Raw genomic sequence first — 17,919 nt, forward strand, 5'->3', positions numbered from 1 at the left:
GTGACATTTCACAGGTCCTACAGTCCTTTTACCTATTCTTGCCAACATTTTGCCCTGATCTCCTATACAGTTAACCGGTGAGACACCACAAATAAATGCTAATTTCTAATTCTTGGATCAGGGTAGGTTGATTCTAGAGACCAATCTACAATAATATTTGTGGGGGTCAAGCTTTTCCCAGCCACACTCGAGTTAAGCCCTGTCCTAATTTCAGACTTTGGTAAAGTATTCCGTGACGCAGAATGGGGGTCTACCTAAGAGTGATCATTCAAGGAGGCGCTATTCTTGACTTTTTCTTTCTCCTCACTGTCGTCTGTTTCCCGTCACCCATGACAATCATATGGCGACTACATGAAACGGTGGCGATCCTATCCGGGTCTTCAAGTACTACTTTAGGAACGTAACCTCAAGCAGACAGTGACATTTTACTCTTTGTTTGCTGCAAAGGAGATCTTCCTTTTATATGATTCACGATCAGGTGTCTGGCATACATCATAACAGAGCGTATTATACAGACATATTCTTTGCTGTCAATACTAGTGTTCCTAGCGCAGCCAACATCAATTTTCTCGCGCGCCAAAGTCAGAAGGCTCATAGCTTTCTGGGTTAGTATTATCTTACTCAACTAGCAAAACACATAATGATGCAACAAGTATTCGGCTATGTGATACAATATAGTAACGAAAAACAGGCACAATGAAAACTTCGATTCATCGTAAACTTTGTCGTTTTTCACCTTTTCCAGACATCCTGAAAAAGAGAAAAGGATTTCCAAGTGCATGTTGAACTACACTCGTATGTGCGTAAGGATATAAAACGATCAAAAAGGGGAAATAAACTAGCATATATGTGTTTGGTAAACATGCAATAGCAACGATTTTCGCACAGTTACGTTTTCTAAACTTTCGATTTTTGGTTACAATCATTTATAAAAAATATATGTGAGCATGTTGTAAAACTGTTTTGTTTTGGTTTCTTTTAACACATGATACGAAAAAAGACAGGATAAAACAGAATATTATGCTGTTTTACGTGCTGTAGTCTTTCAAGTGTCCCGGAAACCTTACCCTTCTTCCAGAACGCGTTTAGGTCGGTTTTCAGATACAGCTGAAGTTTTGTCGTTACTGTCAATTTTCGAGTAAGGCTTCGTAAACGTGAGTCTTCCGTCGTTCATTGTACCGGATGAATATCAATATGATTAGGGTCTCCTAAATATGAAGCTTTGATGCGACCGACGCTGATGCTATCGTTAGTTCCGTTCCTATCGATTATATAGTATTTAGGTTCAAACTGGGGAACTTTGGAGGGTCCTTCGTTTGCCATTTCGAGGTGTTATCGAAATGAATCTCGATGTACAAAGCCGTGTGTACTATATCGTAGGGCAGGTTGAACGAAAACATCAGTTGATTGCGGTCGAGTGTAGGAGGTTAGGTAGATATTCATTGAAGATGGAGGACCCATAAATTCTCCTGGAACTTAAAGCGTCGTTCCATAAACGAGTTGAGCTGCACTGTATCCAATGTCAGCTTTCACTGCATTAAGAATACCGAGTGAAACGGTCTACACAGGTTAAAAGATAAGAGTATCTATTTGAATCTGGTGAAGGTTCTACCAAATCCAGATAAACATGGTCGAAACGAGCATCGGTAGTTTTGAAAGAGACTAAGGGACATTTGTTCTGTCTAATCACCTAAGGTTTCTGACAACTTACACACGATTGTGCCCACTCCCTCATATCTTTATTCATACCAGGCAGGCAAAATCATTCTTCTATGAGCTTGATGGATGCACGAGCACCTGGATGAGAAAGTTTGTCCAACATAATGCGTCAATAATGTTTCTGCACGACCATACGATCCCTCCCTGTAGATGTGTCACGTAGAAAGGTTTCCTTACCTGTTCCCATCTGTTTAATGCTCAGTTTAAGGGTTGTTGAGGATAACTCGTGATGAAGATCAGTGTCTTCTTTTTGAAGCTGGGCGAGTTTAAGAAGGTTAATTCCTTGGAAACTGTTTAAGGAAGTTATACGAGACAAAGCATCTGCAACTGCGTTGTTTATCTCACAAATATGTTGTATATCTGAAGTGAACTGCGAGGTGTAATCCAGTTGTGATCAGTGGAAAGAGTGAATTCTCGACCTTGGCGGCTGTAAGTTTAAAACCAGTTCGTGCAGTAGGGAGTTAGAAGTGTCTGGAAAACCTTAATTCCTGCACCAGTGTCGACGAGGTAGCCGACTATATTCGCCGGCTACGGTTGCCGTTAATGCGGGCCGGCTGGGAAGTTTCCTGAAGCGCTTTTCGTGTCTGTTGGTTTGGAGCCCGAGAAATTGCGGGGTTCTCTGCAATTTCGAGGAGACTTACTTTGCTGGTTATGGTACCAGAACCATTCAGAGTTATCTGTCTCTCGTGATATATAGACAGATCGTTTTCGTGCAGTACCCCTTCAGGGAGTGTGGGAGCACCTACAGTCATGACGAATATTAAGGTAACGTGTCAGAGTATGACAGAGGTCTGTGGCGTCTGAGGCTTTTCTTTGAGTGCATTGACCTCGGCGCTAGAAGTTCTAGTGGTCTAAAGAATCAGGTCTGCAGATGCAGTCAGTTCGTCTGCAGCGTTGTTTTGTAATGTGACAAGCACTGCATGCACCTGAATGGGAAGCTTAGACAAGAAAAGTTGTCTAAGCAAACCATCGTCGAAAGTCCTTTGACCAATGACCTGTCTTACTAGTAACAAAATGTCCTCTGCTGAACCATGTTGCAGATTGTTGTTATTAAGGAGTTGGTCCAACCTTTGTTTATCGGTTAGATTTCTGTGTTTAAGAATAGACTTTTTTAGAGTTTCATAACCTTTCTAAACATCACTAATGAGCATACCAGGTGTGACGTACTTGTTGAAATCGCGCGGTAGTGCTTTCGCCGCTGCGAGGAGTTGTCTGACACTCTACCCTCGTGGGAGGCAGCTTGTGAATGACAGAGCCATGGATATAAAGTATCTCGATGAACGAGAAAAAATTATCCGAGAACATGAAAAAAGTATCACAATCTGTAAAAAAACAATCAGGAATTAATATATGATGTTCCGACAAGGAACACACTTAAAGTTTACGAATAGGTGTACCAAATCACGTCGCGCTCACCACTAAAGACGCCACAAGTGTTTGTAGTCTGACAACTTTACCAATTACATCCTTATATCCGAAGTATGCCAACCCCGTCAAACCAGACGTCAAAAATGAAGTTGCTTGAAGATATATATATATATATAAGGTTATCGGTATGTCAAGGAATGTTTGGTCTAGGCTGGCTATTAGTTGAAAAGGATGTATAGCACGACGTACCCACTCATGATCTGGTGCGGATGCGTGATCGAGCGCCATCAGCTAGGGTGTGTCCAGTAGAACTAATGCGGTCAGCATCAAATGTTGAAGACTTACGGAGCTATTGATCTTGGAGATCTCTTTTACTGCTACACACACAAAGCCAGTAAGAGTTAGACCTCTTTTGTATGAGGTGGGACTTAAACGAATGCACCTCTTGTGGAACCACTTTTTGCACGCATCACATTGGATTCCATGATATACGGGGAAAAAACTTTGACTGTACCAATTTATTAGTACTCTTGACCATTGTGAATATATTGAAAGGTTCAAAAAGTCGACAAAAATAAGCAATATAATCACTAATGTCAGAATCAACTAAAAAAAGAGTACTACAAGACGAACCTGAAGAAAATTTCAGACGTTAACGGAAATAATTCAAGTTAAAGTTGTCTAATTTTGCCTTTGATCCAATAAATACACAAAAGTAAAGTTAAATCACAATAAGCCCCAGATCTCCGTCCTTTTTTGAAAAGCGCGCCAATATTGTACTGTTTGAAGGGACTCTGTGATGTTTCAGTTTAATTAGTACTGAAAATCTAGCTAAATACATCAGAACATGTTAAAAGGATATCTCAAAGGTGTTGTAGACCTAGTGAAGTAAATTATGATGATGTAAACCTTTATATTTATTCATTCTTAGCAATCTAACTGAACCAGCTGATTCTGCCGAGAATCTAAATTCTGATGATAATGCAGAAGTTCTTGGGGAAGGACGTAAAGATCAGTAAGTGTCGATGTTATTATGCCGAAGACTCAGGAATAACGTTAATTCCGATGAACCAGGAACACTGGATTCTGTGGCCATTTCGCAGAGCGTTGAAAATTCAGAATCAAGCAGTGTACTCAGTTGGATTCCAAATCTACTAGCAGCTAATGGTGAGGTGAGAGCTCTCCTTCAACTCTTTCCCATAATTGACTAGGCAAGCTGCTAGTGTCTTGACTAGTTTTTCTCAGATTTAAGCTTGTTTGTCTTTCAGCTGTAGTTTTGTAAAGCTCCAGACTTATTTAGGCAGGAATAACGAGATGATTATTCCTCAGATTTTGCTTTTTGACAAATCCTAAAGTTTTCATCCTATTAGGGTGGTGGGTCACAGTATGTTAAGTACTTGGATTATGCAACAAAATGCAGTAGTACTTCAGACAGTTTTTAGTGAACCAGGCATAAGTCTAGTAATCTTCTGGTTAAACTGTTTAAGGTTACATTTACAACTTTTTGCGATAGGAATAGTCTGTCAAACTCACATTTAAGGCAGAATATGAACGATTAAATATCCCATCATTATACAAGTGGACCAGTTCCCTATTAACGTTCATGCAAAATAACGTAAGGTATCTGTCAAAACTTATTATAATATTGCCAACTTAAATTCGTTGGATAGTATTGATTTTAGGTCGTAATATGTATCCTTGGTTGCTCGGTGTGTGTTTTTAAGGGTGTCTATAAAGGTATAATACGAAGAAACCATAATAAGCATTGTTTTACGTATTTCATGGTTGTCTGTTAAGGCAAATTTGTGTCATTCCGAGGCAGTCTTCTCAAAAAGGTGAACCGTACTGTCAGGTGAACGAGAAAAATACACAGATTATATGTTCTCGTTGCTGATTTTATTCCCCTGCTTCTATAAAGAGGAACTCAAAAATGGAATATATCCCATAATATAGATAAAAAGTTGTTTAATTCGAGGATGCAAGAAAAGATTGCTGGTATTTCATGTAAATAACCTAGCGGTAATTAGACCTTACAAATGTGAATTTGTCTTCATTGGCCTTTGATTGATGATATAGCCATCTAGTCTTCATGTTTATTCTCATATAAATAGCAATCGTAATCCTCCAAAATAGAAATTGCATTGCATAGCAGAAGATCAGCATTTTAGACCCATTAATATATTATTTTTAAGAGAACTTGTTACCATTCTAAGCAAATAATATCATACTGATCTTAGTGTGCTCCGTTTAGTTTTGTATATTACGACATGGACATGTTCCAGTCTTTGTAATTTGACAGCAAAGTGCGAAGTTCGAACCAGTCAAGACAGTGTTCCTCCGTGTTCAGACACCTAGCCTTCACCCACTCCTGCCACATCCAGAAAACATATCTGGTTGAGATAACCAAGTTTAGAGGAATGATATTCGGCTGGGACTAATTTGCGATAGGTGGGACCAGAGACATGTAAACATTATTTCCCTCCTCAAATTCTTACTCTACATGAGTATTTCAGTTCAACAGTACAAACAACCGTTATTAGGAACCAATTTATGGAGTGCTATGTCCACAAGATTGGAGCAGACTACCTGTGCCACACTCCCTATATGGGCGCAAGGTAAATAATTTAGATCAATAAGCAACTTTTTGTAGTTTGTCACCGGAATATTAAATATTAGTGTATGAGGTTTTCAGAAACCCAGCCAAAGTTTTTGTCGTCTGATCTATGTTAAAATGCAAAATGTAAATGGAACAAGTTTAAGTTCCATACACGTTCTTAGAATAGTTGGATGGGGTTTCAAATTACGTGAAGGTTTATGGAAAGTATCCGTTTAGTAACTGTAAACGATATAAGTAAGCGGAAACTCAATAGTCAACTATAAAATGAAGTTGACAAAAATGGGAGGGCAAAAAAACTATGTAAATTTATAGGAAGATTTAATAAATGAATTGCATTTTAGTTAGTGTTAGGTTTCAAAAAAGCCACATGATTGCTTCTAAACCCTTATTTTTCATGCTATCGTAATTCTTTTATGGACTCTGACGCTGCTGAAATATTTTAATATTTCATAAAGCATTTAAAGCTTTGGTTTATAAATTTCGGGAGTTTTTTCCTCGTAATATTTAGTGATCTGTTGTATTGAGCTATGTATTTCGGCACTAGATTGTGTAATCGCAATTTTCGTAATCAGTGATTGGAGATAATAAAGGATATGATCGAGGATCGGTCACAATGGCCCAGAAACTGTCACTTCCTTTAGGTATCAAGTCTCATTTTTGTCATAAGATCATATCATTTGCGTCTAATCTTCCCCACTACCACTGAAGCTGTTACTGTTTCTATTATAGCATTTGTCTTGATAATTTCATCGCTCTGCGTTGAAATGGTGTGACAGTTTAAATCGATGCACATATGTGCCATGTTTTATTTTACTTATGACTGACATTTAGTATTCAAAGAAGGTTGCTTTTGGATGCTGTTGTCTAGTTAGAAAGTCGGGATTTTACAGTTCAAGGTAAATTGATGGTACTTAATTACTTGGTTGAAGAGTTTAGTCTACCATCTCTCTCCCTCCACGTGAAGAGAGTAATTTTTCCTATTTACAACTACAAATCAGGTAAATAAGTGTCTAAAATGGTGATTCATCACTACCCTAGGTTAAAGACTAGACGGCTCATGTTTTGGGGTCGTTATTTTCTAGTGTTGTATTTTTCCGGTGTTAGTACTATTCCCTTTTGTCAACTCAGCAAGTGTCGTTTAGCAGGCTTAACAGTTCTGATCATCATTTGATTTATGTGGGCTAGGGTACTGCCCAGGTGCTCAAACCGAAGCAGGTGGTTTTCTAAGGAACCGCTCCCGAGGCCTTTAGCCTGTAGGTCTAGTCCATAATCATGTGGAGCAACGTTAAGAGGTATGATCCCATGGTAGCCTGTGACCAAGAATAGGTTAATACTTCATTCCTCCCCTCAGGATCTTGGAGCCAATGTTCACTAATGGTTCGGAATCAGGGTTTTCCGACTCCTCCAGGTGAATCAACTAAACCCACCCACCAGGTTTAAGCGTCGAGTATCCGCTTTTCGTCCTCCCGATTTCGTAAACAACACCCTCATCGCGAGGAGGCAGTGATTAAAATTTCTGTGACAGTGGCTATATACGCGTGACCAAACTAAAACATCTCAAGAGGGATAGGGGCCTTTCCCCACCATTAGCCGTACCAGGGCATTTGGGGGCTGGCTTCCGCTCTGGGAGTAGGACCCGGCCCCCGTTGATGAGAGGAAGAGATCCTAACTTGTACTCACTCCTGATAGCAACCAGTTAGGAGTAGTCAAGAATTTCAATGTATCTAGATAGCTGTGTAAGTGCTGGGGGTGGCGCGAGTGATCAAATCAATTCATGAACAGTGAAAGCCAAGGTAGCTTATGCCAATCTGGACCATCTTTGACTCCCTCATGATGTTGGTTTGGCTGTTAAAGGTCGGATCTATAACGTGTCGGTGAGAGCAGTTTTGCTCTACGCTTGTGAAACCTGACTACTCTAAGTTGATGATGTTAAACAAATCACTGTGTTTGATCACCATCGTCTACGACGGATTGTTTATTTTCACTGGCAACACCATGTTAGTGATGCAGAGGTTCGCCAACGTGTGTTCGGGCACAGCGATGACGACTCAGTTGGTATCACCATCGTGAGACACCGACTTCGATGGCCTGAACATGTCCCACTTCTTCGGTCTGGGCACCCGGGCAATACCACAGCCCTCACATAAATCTAATGAGATGACAGTTACTTCCTGAAATGCTATACTCGCTTCAATTAGAATTCAGACAATTCACATTCACTTGATAACACTCCTTTTTATTGTTATTACTATTATCATTTTTTTTATATACTACGTCACTTATCTTCCTCTATTCCCACTTCGTGTACTCCCATTTTTTAACTTATACAGCAGCTCGCCCATGGTGGAGACTTTGTTCTAGCTAAACGACTTCGAGTCACTGTCTGGTCAAAAATGAATGCTTCCACCGAATACGAATACTGAACCAGTCTTACTGAAACCATATACATCATTCAAACTGACTTCCTTCAACGTTCGCACACTAATGCAGATCGGACAACAGATAGGGCTGGCTATGTCTTTAGAAATTCTTAATATCGACGTTTGTTGTCTATCTGAGACCCGTATTCAAGACTGATGAAGTACTACAAATTTGCTCACCATCTGTCGCTTGAAAAGGCTTGTTCTACGTGCGTTTATCCGAGGACCCTGTGGCATCTTCGTCCGGTCTTGCTGGCGTTGGTGTCTCACTAAACGCTAGAGCTGAGGCAGCACTAATCGATTGGATCCCCATTAACAGTCGGTTATGTGCTGTTAGATTAGAAAGTTCCATCAAAGTGAGAAGAAATCGGCATGAGAAACGAAGTCTTGTTGTCATCTCCGTCTATGCCCCGACAGATTGCAGCCCGGGTCCAATCAAGGATGAATTCTACCACCAGTTAACTGTTCTCCAGAAAGTGCGTTCGACAGAAATTGTAGTACTAGCCGGAGACTTGAATGCACAGGTCTGGCGTCTAGGCACAGAAGAGAGTCGTTTAGGTGGCCGATGGGGACTTGTTGGTCTCAGGACAGATAATGAGAACCGTCTACTGCAACTGTGCACAAACTACAATCTGTTTCTGGCTAGCACTAACTTCCGGCACAGTCATCGCCGATGTGCCACCTGGCGTCCTCCCTCTGCATCTCAAGCCTGGACTCAGATTGATCACATCGCGATCAGCTACCGCTGGCGTGGTTGTGTAAAGACTGCCGCTCTTTTTGGAGTACCTATCTGGACTCTGGTCATGCCATGGTCTGCGCCAATCTTACCTTACTTTTCAGTGGTCAACGACTTGATTGTCATAAACGGATTGATGTCAGCAAAATGGTTGCAACTTCTGTTGCAAGTAATTATCGAACTGAGCTAGGTTCAAGGCTAGGTAACATTCCACCGAAAAGTAAAGATGAGCATTGGTCGGAGAGTGTTAATGAGCTGGAAGCAGCAGCTGCATCTGGTAACTACCGGAAGCTCTTTCAACTCATTCGGACCACTGGCAGCAAGAAGTCTGGTGTAAGTGAAACAATCTACGAGGATGATGGGATGCCAATCACTAACATCTCTCGACATCTTGGACGATGGGTAGTGTTTTTTGAAGGGCAGTTCAACTGGTCTGCTGTCTCGGCAACATCGGTCAGACTGTACTGCCCTCCATGGCCTGTGACGACCGACCCACCAAATGAGATGGAAGTCAGCAAGGAAATCCAACTTTTGAAACGCTACAAATTACCAGGCCCAGATGACTTACCTCCGGCTCTTTTTAAAGATGGTGATGACTTCCTGGTTAAGGAACTGACTGTGTTGTTTGCAAAGGTTTGGGAGTTAGAGAGTGTTCCAACGACATGGAATGAGTCGATAGTCGTCCCTATCTTTAAAAAGGGTTCACGTTGTTCCTGTAACAACTATCGGGGGATAAGTCTACTTCCGATTTAGTCCAAACTATTGGTTTCCATCATACTTCGTAGATTGTTCAAAGCCCGAAAAAGATTGACTCGCGAGGAGCAGGCTGGTTTTCGTTCTGGTCGGGGATGCATTGATCACATCTTCACCCTCCGCCAAATGTTAGAACACCGTCATACTTATCGCAGGCCAACAATCGTAGTGTTTCTTGATATCAGGGCTGCCTTCGATTCGTTGGACAGGACTGTTCTCTGGGATTATCTATTGAAGAAGGGTGTGCCTGAGAAGTTTATTAACATCTCAAAGGCCCTGTATACAAACACCTCAGGCAGAGTGAGGGCATACAACCACCTTTCTCCCTTGTTCCATCCAAGCAGTGGAGTTAGGCAGAATTGCCCAATCTCACCATTCCTCTTCAACTTTGCTATCGATGACATTCTGGAAACAGATCTGATGGATGTAAGTAATGGCGGCGTGGATCTGTTACCTGGAGAAAGACTTCTCGACCTTGAGTATGCGGATGATAATGTCTTACTGTGCGATAATGCCCAAGGCATGCAATCCGCACTTAATCAGTTGGCAATCAGTGTCCGCAGGTACGGTATGTGCTTTGGACCTTCGAAGTGCAAGGTACTCCTACAAGACTGGCAGGATTCTCATCCTGTACTCTCTCTGGATGGTGAGGAGATTGAAGTAGTTGAGAAGTCCGTGTATCTAGGTAGCTGCATAAGTGCTGGTGGTGGCGTGAGTGATGAGATTGATGCACGTATAAGGAAAGCCAGAGCGGCTTATGCCAATCTGGGCCATCTTTGGCGCCTTCGTGATGTTAGTCTGGCTGTAAAAGATCGGATCTACAACGCGTCGGTGAGAGCAGTTTTGCTCTATGCTTGTGAAACCTGGCCTCTCCGAGTCGAGGATGTTAGACGACTCTGTGTTCGATCATCGTTGTCTCCGAAGGGTTGCTGACATTCAGTGGCAACACCATGTTAGTAATGCAGAGATTCGGCATCGTGTGTTCGGGCGCCGAGACGATAATTCAGTTGGTGTTACCATCTTGAAACACCGACTTCGGTGGCTTGGACATGTTTTACGAATGTCTCGTCCCAGAGAATTCCACGTCGTGCATTATTTGCCGACTTTGGGACTGATTGGAAAAAGCGGAGAGATGTTCAGTGTATGACATGGTGTCGTGGTATGAAAGAAAGCTGTGCAGGACCGGCTTCTGTTGGTCCTTCACGGCTCCCTGGCTGGGGTCCGAGAGATGGTGCAACACAGTGGCTAGAGATGTTATCATATATGGCTCAGAATAGAAGCCAGTTGCGGTCCTGTTGTAAATATCTTTTCCTTGGTTCATATGAGTGAGAGGAACCTGTTTAACTGGGAGAATCCATTTTGGTTATATTTTGATTAACTGAACTACTTCTCCCATCGTTATTATTACTATTATTATTTTCACTCACACAATCATTCATTTTTGTTCTTTTTATTATACATTCCTTCCTCTATCTCTTCACAGTCTCATTTTTATTGTGTCGCATATGTATTTTAATGTTCCTTTGTATCACTGTTTATGTGTTAAAATAAAAGGTTTGATAACTGAAACTGGCACACTTTGTCAGCTTTTGGAGTTTCTACATTAGTCTGAGGGATATTTTCGGTAAAAATAGTTTCTTATTAGAATCTGAAGTATGTGGTTATCTGGTATTAAGTTAAATAAGATGTTTTCTGTTTTTAATGGGAATAATGTATCTTTGTGGTATAGTCTAAGCACTTTTCCGTTTGTCTATTTCTACAAATATTAAATAATGAATATATAGTTTTATCCTGTCATTTTTTACGCATTTTAGAACTCCATATTGTTCTACATGAACTCGCTTGCGTCTATGGGGATGTAAGTTATATTTTTACCAAATATTTTCTGGTACGCTAGAAATCCAAGTGATGATCATGATAAACAAGTCGATCAGGAATCTGAAAAGTCACTAGTTATAACCGAAGATATTTCGAAAATTGAAGTGTATGTTGGACTATTTCATACTTATTCCAATCTAACTTTTTTCATTAAGATCTGAAGTATGTAAATCACAAGAAGATAGCAGATTGATGACACGTAATATAAATTGTGATTGGACGGATAGATTTTCAGTCAAAACTTCACATGTAAGTTTATAAAAATCAGAGATATATGGTAAAGTTATCGATAACACTCATTATTGTATACAAACGTAAACGTTCATTCCTTCCTGAAATATTTTTCATTTGACCACCCTTAATTTGTGAATATTAATTCTGTATTACAAATACTGCAGTTATAAGCTCAAAAATTTTATGGAATCGACTAGAGTTCATACCAATATACGATCATGATCCGGTTGATATAAGTTGACCAACAATATTAACAGGTTCATTAGCTTTACAGATGTGATAGATAAACTAAGACTGAACTTTTGTGGTTAAGTTTGCAATGAGTAGTATAAGCGTATATAAATCCAAAGAAATGTAATGTCTAACCAGAGGACTTCAATTCGAAGTACAGCATTTATAACAGGGTATTCACATCGCTAGTCATGAATCAAGTAAACACACATTTAACATTAGCAAGTTAAAATGTTTATATGTGATTATATATAGTGGTGGCGTAACTGTAACGTCATATGGATTGTGGAATGGTGGACTCCACATTATTTACCATAGAGGGAAAATATACTAGCTTAAACCATAAAACATACACTTTTGTTTTTGAATGCATTGAAATTCTTTGAAAAGGATTGCACGAACATTACATATATTCCTACTTATCCATAATTGATACCAGTTACAATAGTGACGAATACCAGTCATGTCATTGAAGATTATTAAAAAATTCCGTTGGTTTTAAATGTAGATTTTTCTCCGAGAAATAGTTAATTTCTTAACACTTAACTTCTCAAATAAATCCAACCATACAGTGAGCGCTGTCTGTAATTTATTAACTTAGTACCTAACATCCAAAAGACCCTGCTGTTGGAAAACTCTTACTTGAGCTATGGACATTTCCCATTTGTCCAAAAGCAGCAGTCACTCTGTCATCTTAATTTTATTGTATACATGGTAGATTTGCTTTTTCTATCATAGTCGTCTTCTCAGCTAGAAATATTTTTAAGAGGTAGCATCAGTGTACTGACATTTTCACCCTCCATCCCTCATGTATGTTTATTGATGAATCCAATTTACTCAGATTGCTTAGTTCTAGAGATTACTTTTTCTAACCGAAGCTTTTGACGGTTGAAGATCGGTGGCATGGCGCAAAACTACTCTCAGAAGCATTCTGTATTTTTTTATCTTCCTTTAAATTTTAGATTAAGTTTCACTTACAATTTTCCATCCATCGACTGCAATTGTTCTTTTTTGAACCGTACTTCCCATGTATAGATTTGTATCCATCTATATAGCAAACCCCAACTTTAAACATAAAGAATGATATTGTCCAACATGGTGTCCCCTGAAGTCGTCTCAACGATAGACTTAAATAGATCATATTGCCATCAGTCATCGTGGGAAAGAGGCTCAGTAAAAGAATGTCGCCCATTCTAGAACATGTGTTTAGACTTTGATCATGCTTTAGTGCCTGAGTCTTACCGGATATAGGAAAGCCACATCTCGACGATGAAAAAAATCAATAATATATTTCACGACGGGTATACTGTGCAGCAGTTCTTTCTCTTCTACTTTACGGCTGCGAAACGTGGCCATTAAGAGTAGAAGATACTCGGAAGCTACTAGTATTTGACCACCGACGCCTTAGAAATATTGCTCGCATCTGCTGGGATCACCGGGTAAATAATAGTGAGGTTAGACATAGGGTATTAGGGAATGATGGTAAATCAGTTGATGAGGTTGTGAATCTTCATCGACTGAGATGGTTGAGCTACGTGTTACGTATGCCTGGACACTGATTACCACGACGCGCAATGCTGACTAGTGTTGGGGATGGTTGGAAGAGAGTTAGGGGCGGCCAAACCAAAACGTGGCATCAGAGCTTGAAGTCACTACCTTCTAGTCTAAGCCATGTTGGTAGATACAGACTACTTGGTCGGGGTCCGTGTGACTATCGTAATCAATGGTTGTAGACTCTAGGTGATATGGCTCATAATCGACCACGATGGCGTAGGTGTATACACTCTCTGTCTTCCCTTAAACCTTGAGATTAAAATTGCTTCATATCTTTCTTTCTTCCTGTACTATATCTTTATATGCAATCTCACTTTTATATATTACCACCACTAAACTAACTACTTCTATGATTTCGGTGTTGATCTTGTTGTGCTAATGAGGTATGGCAACTTGGACCGATGCATATATGTGCCTGGTCCTATGTTGTAGGTGACTGACTGAATCAGTCAAGAAAGTGATATCCAAATGGCAATGAAAACAGCAGTGCGATTTACCTGTAACGTAAACCAAAAGGTTAAGTGATATCACTGGGTTTTTGTTGCATCTATAGATGCTCTGAAACTCATTCCATCTGTCTCTGAACACGATAGAGCAAAGGCAACTTAAAAGTAGGCTAACAAAAAGCCTGCACAATGATCGTGAGCAGTGGTGGCCAGCAAAACTAAGAAATGGAAAAGACAACATCAATAGGTAACCATGGATGAATAATGAGGCTCGTAAAGGAAATGGGTATTAAAAATCCCTCTTTCAGTGAGACGATCTCGGAAAACGGAGGACTGTTATTTATTCTCAATCAAGGAGATTCGACCGATGGATGAAACACTCCAGAGAATAGTTCAACTGACCTCCAACCAAATATTCAATCTTCAGGTTTTAAAACACAAACATACCAAGCCCCGACTGTAGTTGCATACTTTAACCTTAAGGCAGCGTTCATTTCCATTGATTGAAAGGTTCTATGGCAGTGTAAAACAAACCCTCCTATATCACAAGCTTTATTTCACTGATTCTCTTCTCTATTTTACGATAGATATTTCACTCAATATGATTTTATTGGTGAATTGATGTTTCTGCACCTAATTCAGTCTTCAGTCTTATCAGGTTAACACATGTATCAAATAAAGCCTTATGCTTTTATACTCTACCGCAATGTTCAAATTTTCGAATTTGTTACAAAGAAGACTTATGGATAGTTAGCCTACATAAATATTAGAATTTGCCTTTGATTATTAAGAAGTTAAAAACAGGGAAAAGTCACGTTACTTTTTCATAAATGCTTATTACTTATGAAATTCAACTTTGTTTATCCAACATTTCAAAAAATATTCTTTAACACTAAGGAGTTGACCTATGCACGGAGGCTGGTGTAGACAATGAATTTATGCCGCAATTGCTTTAATTTCATTTGAATTCGGGGATTACATATCGCCAACAAATCTGTACATGGTAAATGATTTGAATAAATAAGATAATTGTTCTGTATGAATTTGTTCGACCACCTCCGCAATAATAATTATGACTTGAAGTCATCAATCTCCCTTTTCTTATATTATTTTTATTTAAGGTTTGGGAACAGATTAAAAAGGATTTTAATGAAGTTGTTCATTCTGTCTCTGAACCAAAAGATGTTGTATATCGTACTGCTTCTTCAGTTCGTGATCGTATCACAGCTGCTGCAAATACAGTAAGGAATCTAAATCCTAATGAATTTCTGTTACCGGATAATGAGTCGCAAACTAATCAACAGTTTACAAAGACGGGAAATATCGTTGATGATGGTAAAAATAAAGCTGTATATGATTATTTTGAAATTGATTTTTGTATGATTGATTCTTGTAATAATTAATTAAAGTATTTTTTTTAAATGTTGTAAAGAATATAGCTGATCCTAATGTACCAAACAATAGTCATTTCTGTGTACATTGATTCTAAACTTAGTGTAGAGTTATAGAATGTTCAAGGTAAGATATTTATACCGAATCATAAAGTTTTGGGGTTAATTTACTGACTGATATGTTTCAGTTTGCAATCAACAGTTTGATTGTCATCGTACTTACTTACGCCTGTTACCCTTCATGGAGGAACATAGGCCGCCCACCAGCATTCTCCATCGAACTCTGTTCTGGGCAATTCTTTCCAGTTGTTATTCATCCTTTTGATGTCTGCTTCCAATTGTCGACTCAGTGTGTTCTTGGTCTTCTTCTTTTCCATTTCCCTTCAGGATTCCAAGTTGGGGCTTGCCTCGTGATGCAGTTTGAAGATTTCCTCTATGTATGCTCTATCCACTTCTAGCGTTATTTCCTAATTTCCTCTTCAGTTGGGAGCTGCTTTGTTTTCTACAGTAGGCTGTTGCTGATGGTATCCGGCCAACGGACACTGAGTATCTTGTGTAGACAACTGTCTATAAATAGTTGTACTTTTTTATTTTCATCGTAATATTTATTAAATTGATATAAAGTTTTGTTACAATGAACTATTCTCAGTAAATTGATATTTTTAATCAAATTCCTGACTAGAGAATAATAGCATTTTAAGTAACAATAGTGTAAAATGTTATGTTCTATATGATCAGTAGATATTCGATTGTAAACTGGAGTGATCTTGTTTTTCTCTAGACACTTATTGTGTATAGATTAGTGTACTTGCCTTTGAGTCATACTTTAAGCAATGAAATCTGGCGTTATTACCTGGTTCTTCAGATTGGAGTAGGTGGAGCGGGGTTCGAACCCATTACTTACTGGCTAAACGTTGAAACCTTTGATCACCCCCCCCTCTACAAGCGATTTTGTAAACAGCGTACAAGACAGAAAACAAAACGATACCAGAACAGTCTGAAATCTAGCAAAACTGTCTCTTCAAAATCCAAGTTTGGAGCGGTAAAATTTCTACAATATTCAGTCATTAATGACTGTTGAAAATAATGATGTCGTACTTCTACTAGATTATATTTTTAGTTATGTTCACAGGAACTAAAATATACTGGTCATTTTCCTCGGTAAAGGAATAATTACACAATTATCTGATTCTATACTTGTGTATATACGGTTGACAAGAACTTATTAATAAGTTTCTAGTTACTGTATCAATATCCACCGTACTTCATCCTGGATATAAAAGCAACCCACGGTCAAATAAGATGAATTACGCTTTCCACAAGACTGCAAAACTGACTATCTGATCAATATACGATGAAGAAAATAGTGACGATAACGATCATTTCTTTTTAAATAATAACATATAACAAAGTTGTTAATTACTGGTCAGATATTTTAATGGTAATAAATTATTTTTTCTACTCACAATTTCAACTGGACTACTATCATTCAATACAAGTTAGGTAGGCTACATTAATAAGTTGAAAAAGTACACCCGAGTAAATAAATAAAATTTTTTATTTAAAACCATCTAAATACTTTAAAGACTAAATTATAATATCAATGGATAAACTGTAAGGAATTTGGTAAGCAGAGATGGATAGTGGCTAGCAGTGGAATCCAGGACGCGCGTTTCGTCCCATTTGGGACTCGTCAGCTGGATGTATCTGTAAGGAATTTGTCTTATCTTCAGATTATAATACAGTAAGAAATCGTGTATAGTTACTCTTCCGATCTAGGTGTGGCGTTTAAAAAAATCCCATAACATTAAGATTTTGGGGATTTGAATTTAGTTTGTCATACGAGACTGAAAAATTTCAGAGTAACAAGTTAAGAAAATCTTTTTTTAGGGAAACAAAGTCATAACTAAACACCAATGTCCTGTCTTTCTTTATGCTTAATACTAATTGAATTATGGTCATATTTGAAAATAAGAGGTCAAAGCAGTTCCAGTCCATGAATTCAATAATCTCTAGGTTTTCCTAACGCTCAAGTTGTGTTTGTAAAGACAGTTGGATTTAGTGATGCACCCCTGAATGATGATATGGGTCGGAATAGGTCTTAAACATCTTATTACTACCGTTGATTATTCTTTTCTTAAATATTGGCCCATTTTCATACGTATTCTAATGTCTTCTCATTCTTTTGAATTTTTTGTTTGTGTTTTACTGTTGCTTTCAACGTTCACGAAAGGCTCTACAATATCTGTCTGTTCATAGTTATACTTTGCTAATCAATAATAACTATCTCTGTGACATTAAAGTTGTGTAGAAAGTAGTTAAAACAATCGTATATGAGTAAGTGACACTAATTTCATCTTCACAGATAAATGAGTCTTAAATATTTGCCTTAATTTTTTAAGCTAGTTTTTTCACTCATCAATCTATCAATAAATATAGTGTCATGTAAGAACTTTCGTCTAAATTCGAAGGAATAATCTCACAGTATTTACACATCGAGTTGATGTAAGACATTAAGGAGAAAGAATGTATTTGTAAAATTTCAGCGAATGAATTTGAAGTAGATCCAAGG

The 17,919-nt window shown here is 38.7% G+C and overlaps 1 protein-coding gene across 1 annotated transcript in view; it reads left to right on the forward strand.

Moving 5' to 3' along the window:
- Positions 1-3,858: 3,858 nt before the first annotated feature.
- The window catches only part of Smp_031050 (hypothetical protein), a gene marked incomplete at its 3' end in the record, with an annotated part of 20,406 nt that continues 6,345 nt past the window's right edge, over positions 3,859-17,919 (forward strand). Inside the window, exons 1-7 of the mRNA XM_018800046.1 lie at positions 3,859-3,975; positions 4,019-4,102; positions 4,136-4,259; positions 11,428-11,471; positions 11,511-11,597; positions 11,647-11,740; positions 15,078-15,291. Coding sequence (XP_018653898.1) covers positions 3,935-3,975; positions 4,019-4,102; positions 4,136-4,259; positions 11,428-11,471; positions 11,511-11,597; positions 11,647-11,740; positions 15,078-15,291 — 688 coding nt within the window. The 5' untranslated portion in view covers positions 3,859-3,934. The remainder of the gene's footprint in view (positions 3,976-4,018; positions 4,103-4,135; positions 4,260-11,427; positions 11,472-11,510; positions 11,598-11,646; positions 11,741-15,077; positions 15,292-17,919) is intronic.

The sequence above is a fragment of the Schistosoma mansoni genome, chromosome W (assembly GCF_000237925.1).
Source record: "Schistosoma mansoni strain Puerto Rico chromosome W, complete genome".
Classification (NCBI taxonomy): Eukaryota; Metazoa; Platyhelminthes; class Trematoda; order Strigeidida; family Schistosomatidae; genus Schistosoma; species Schistosoma mansoni.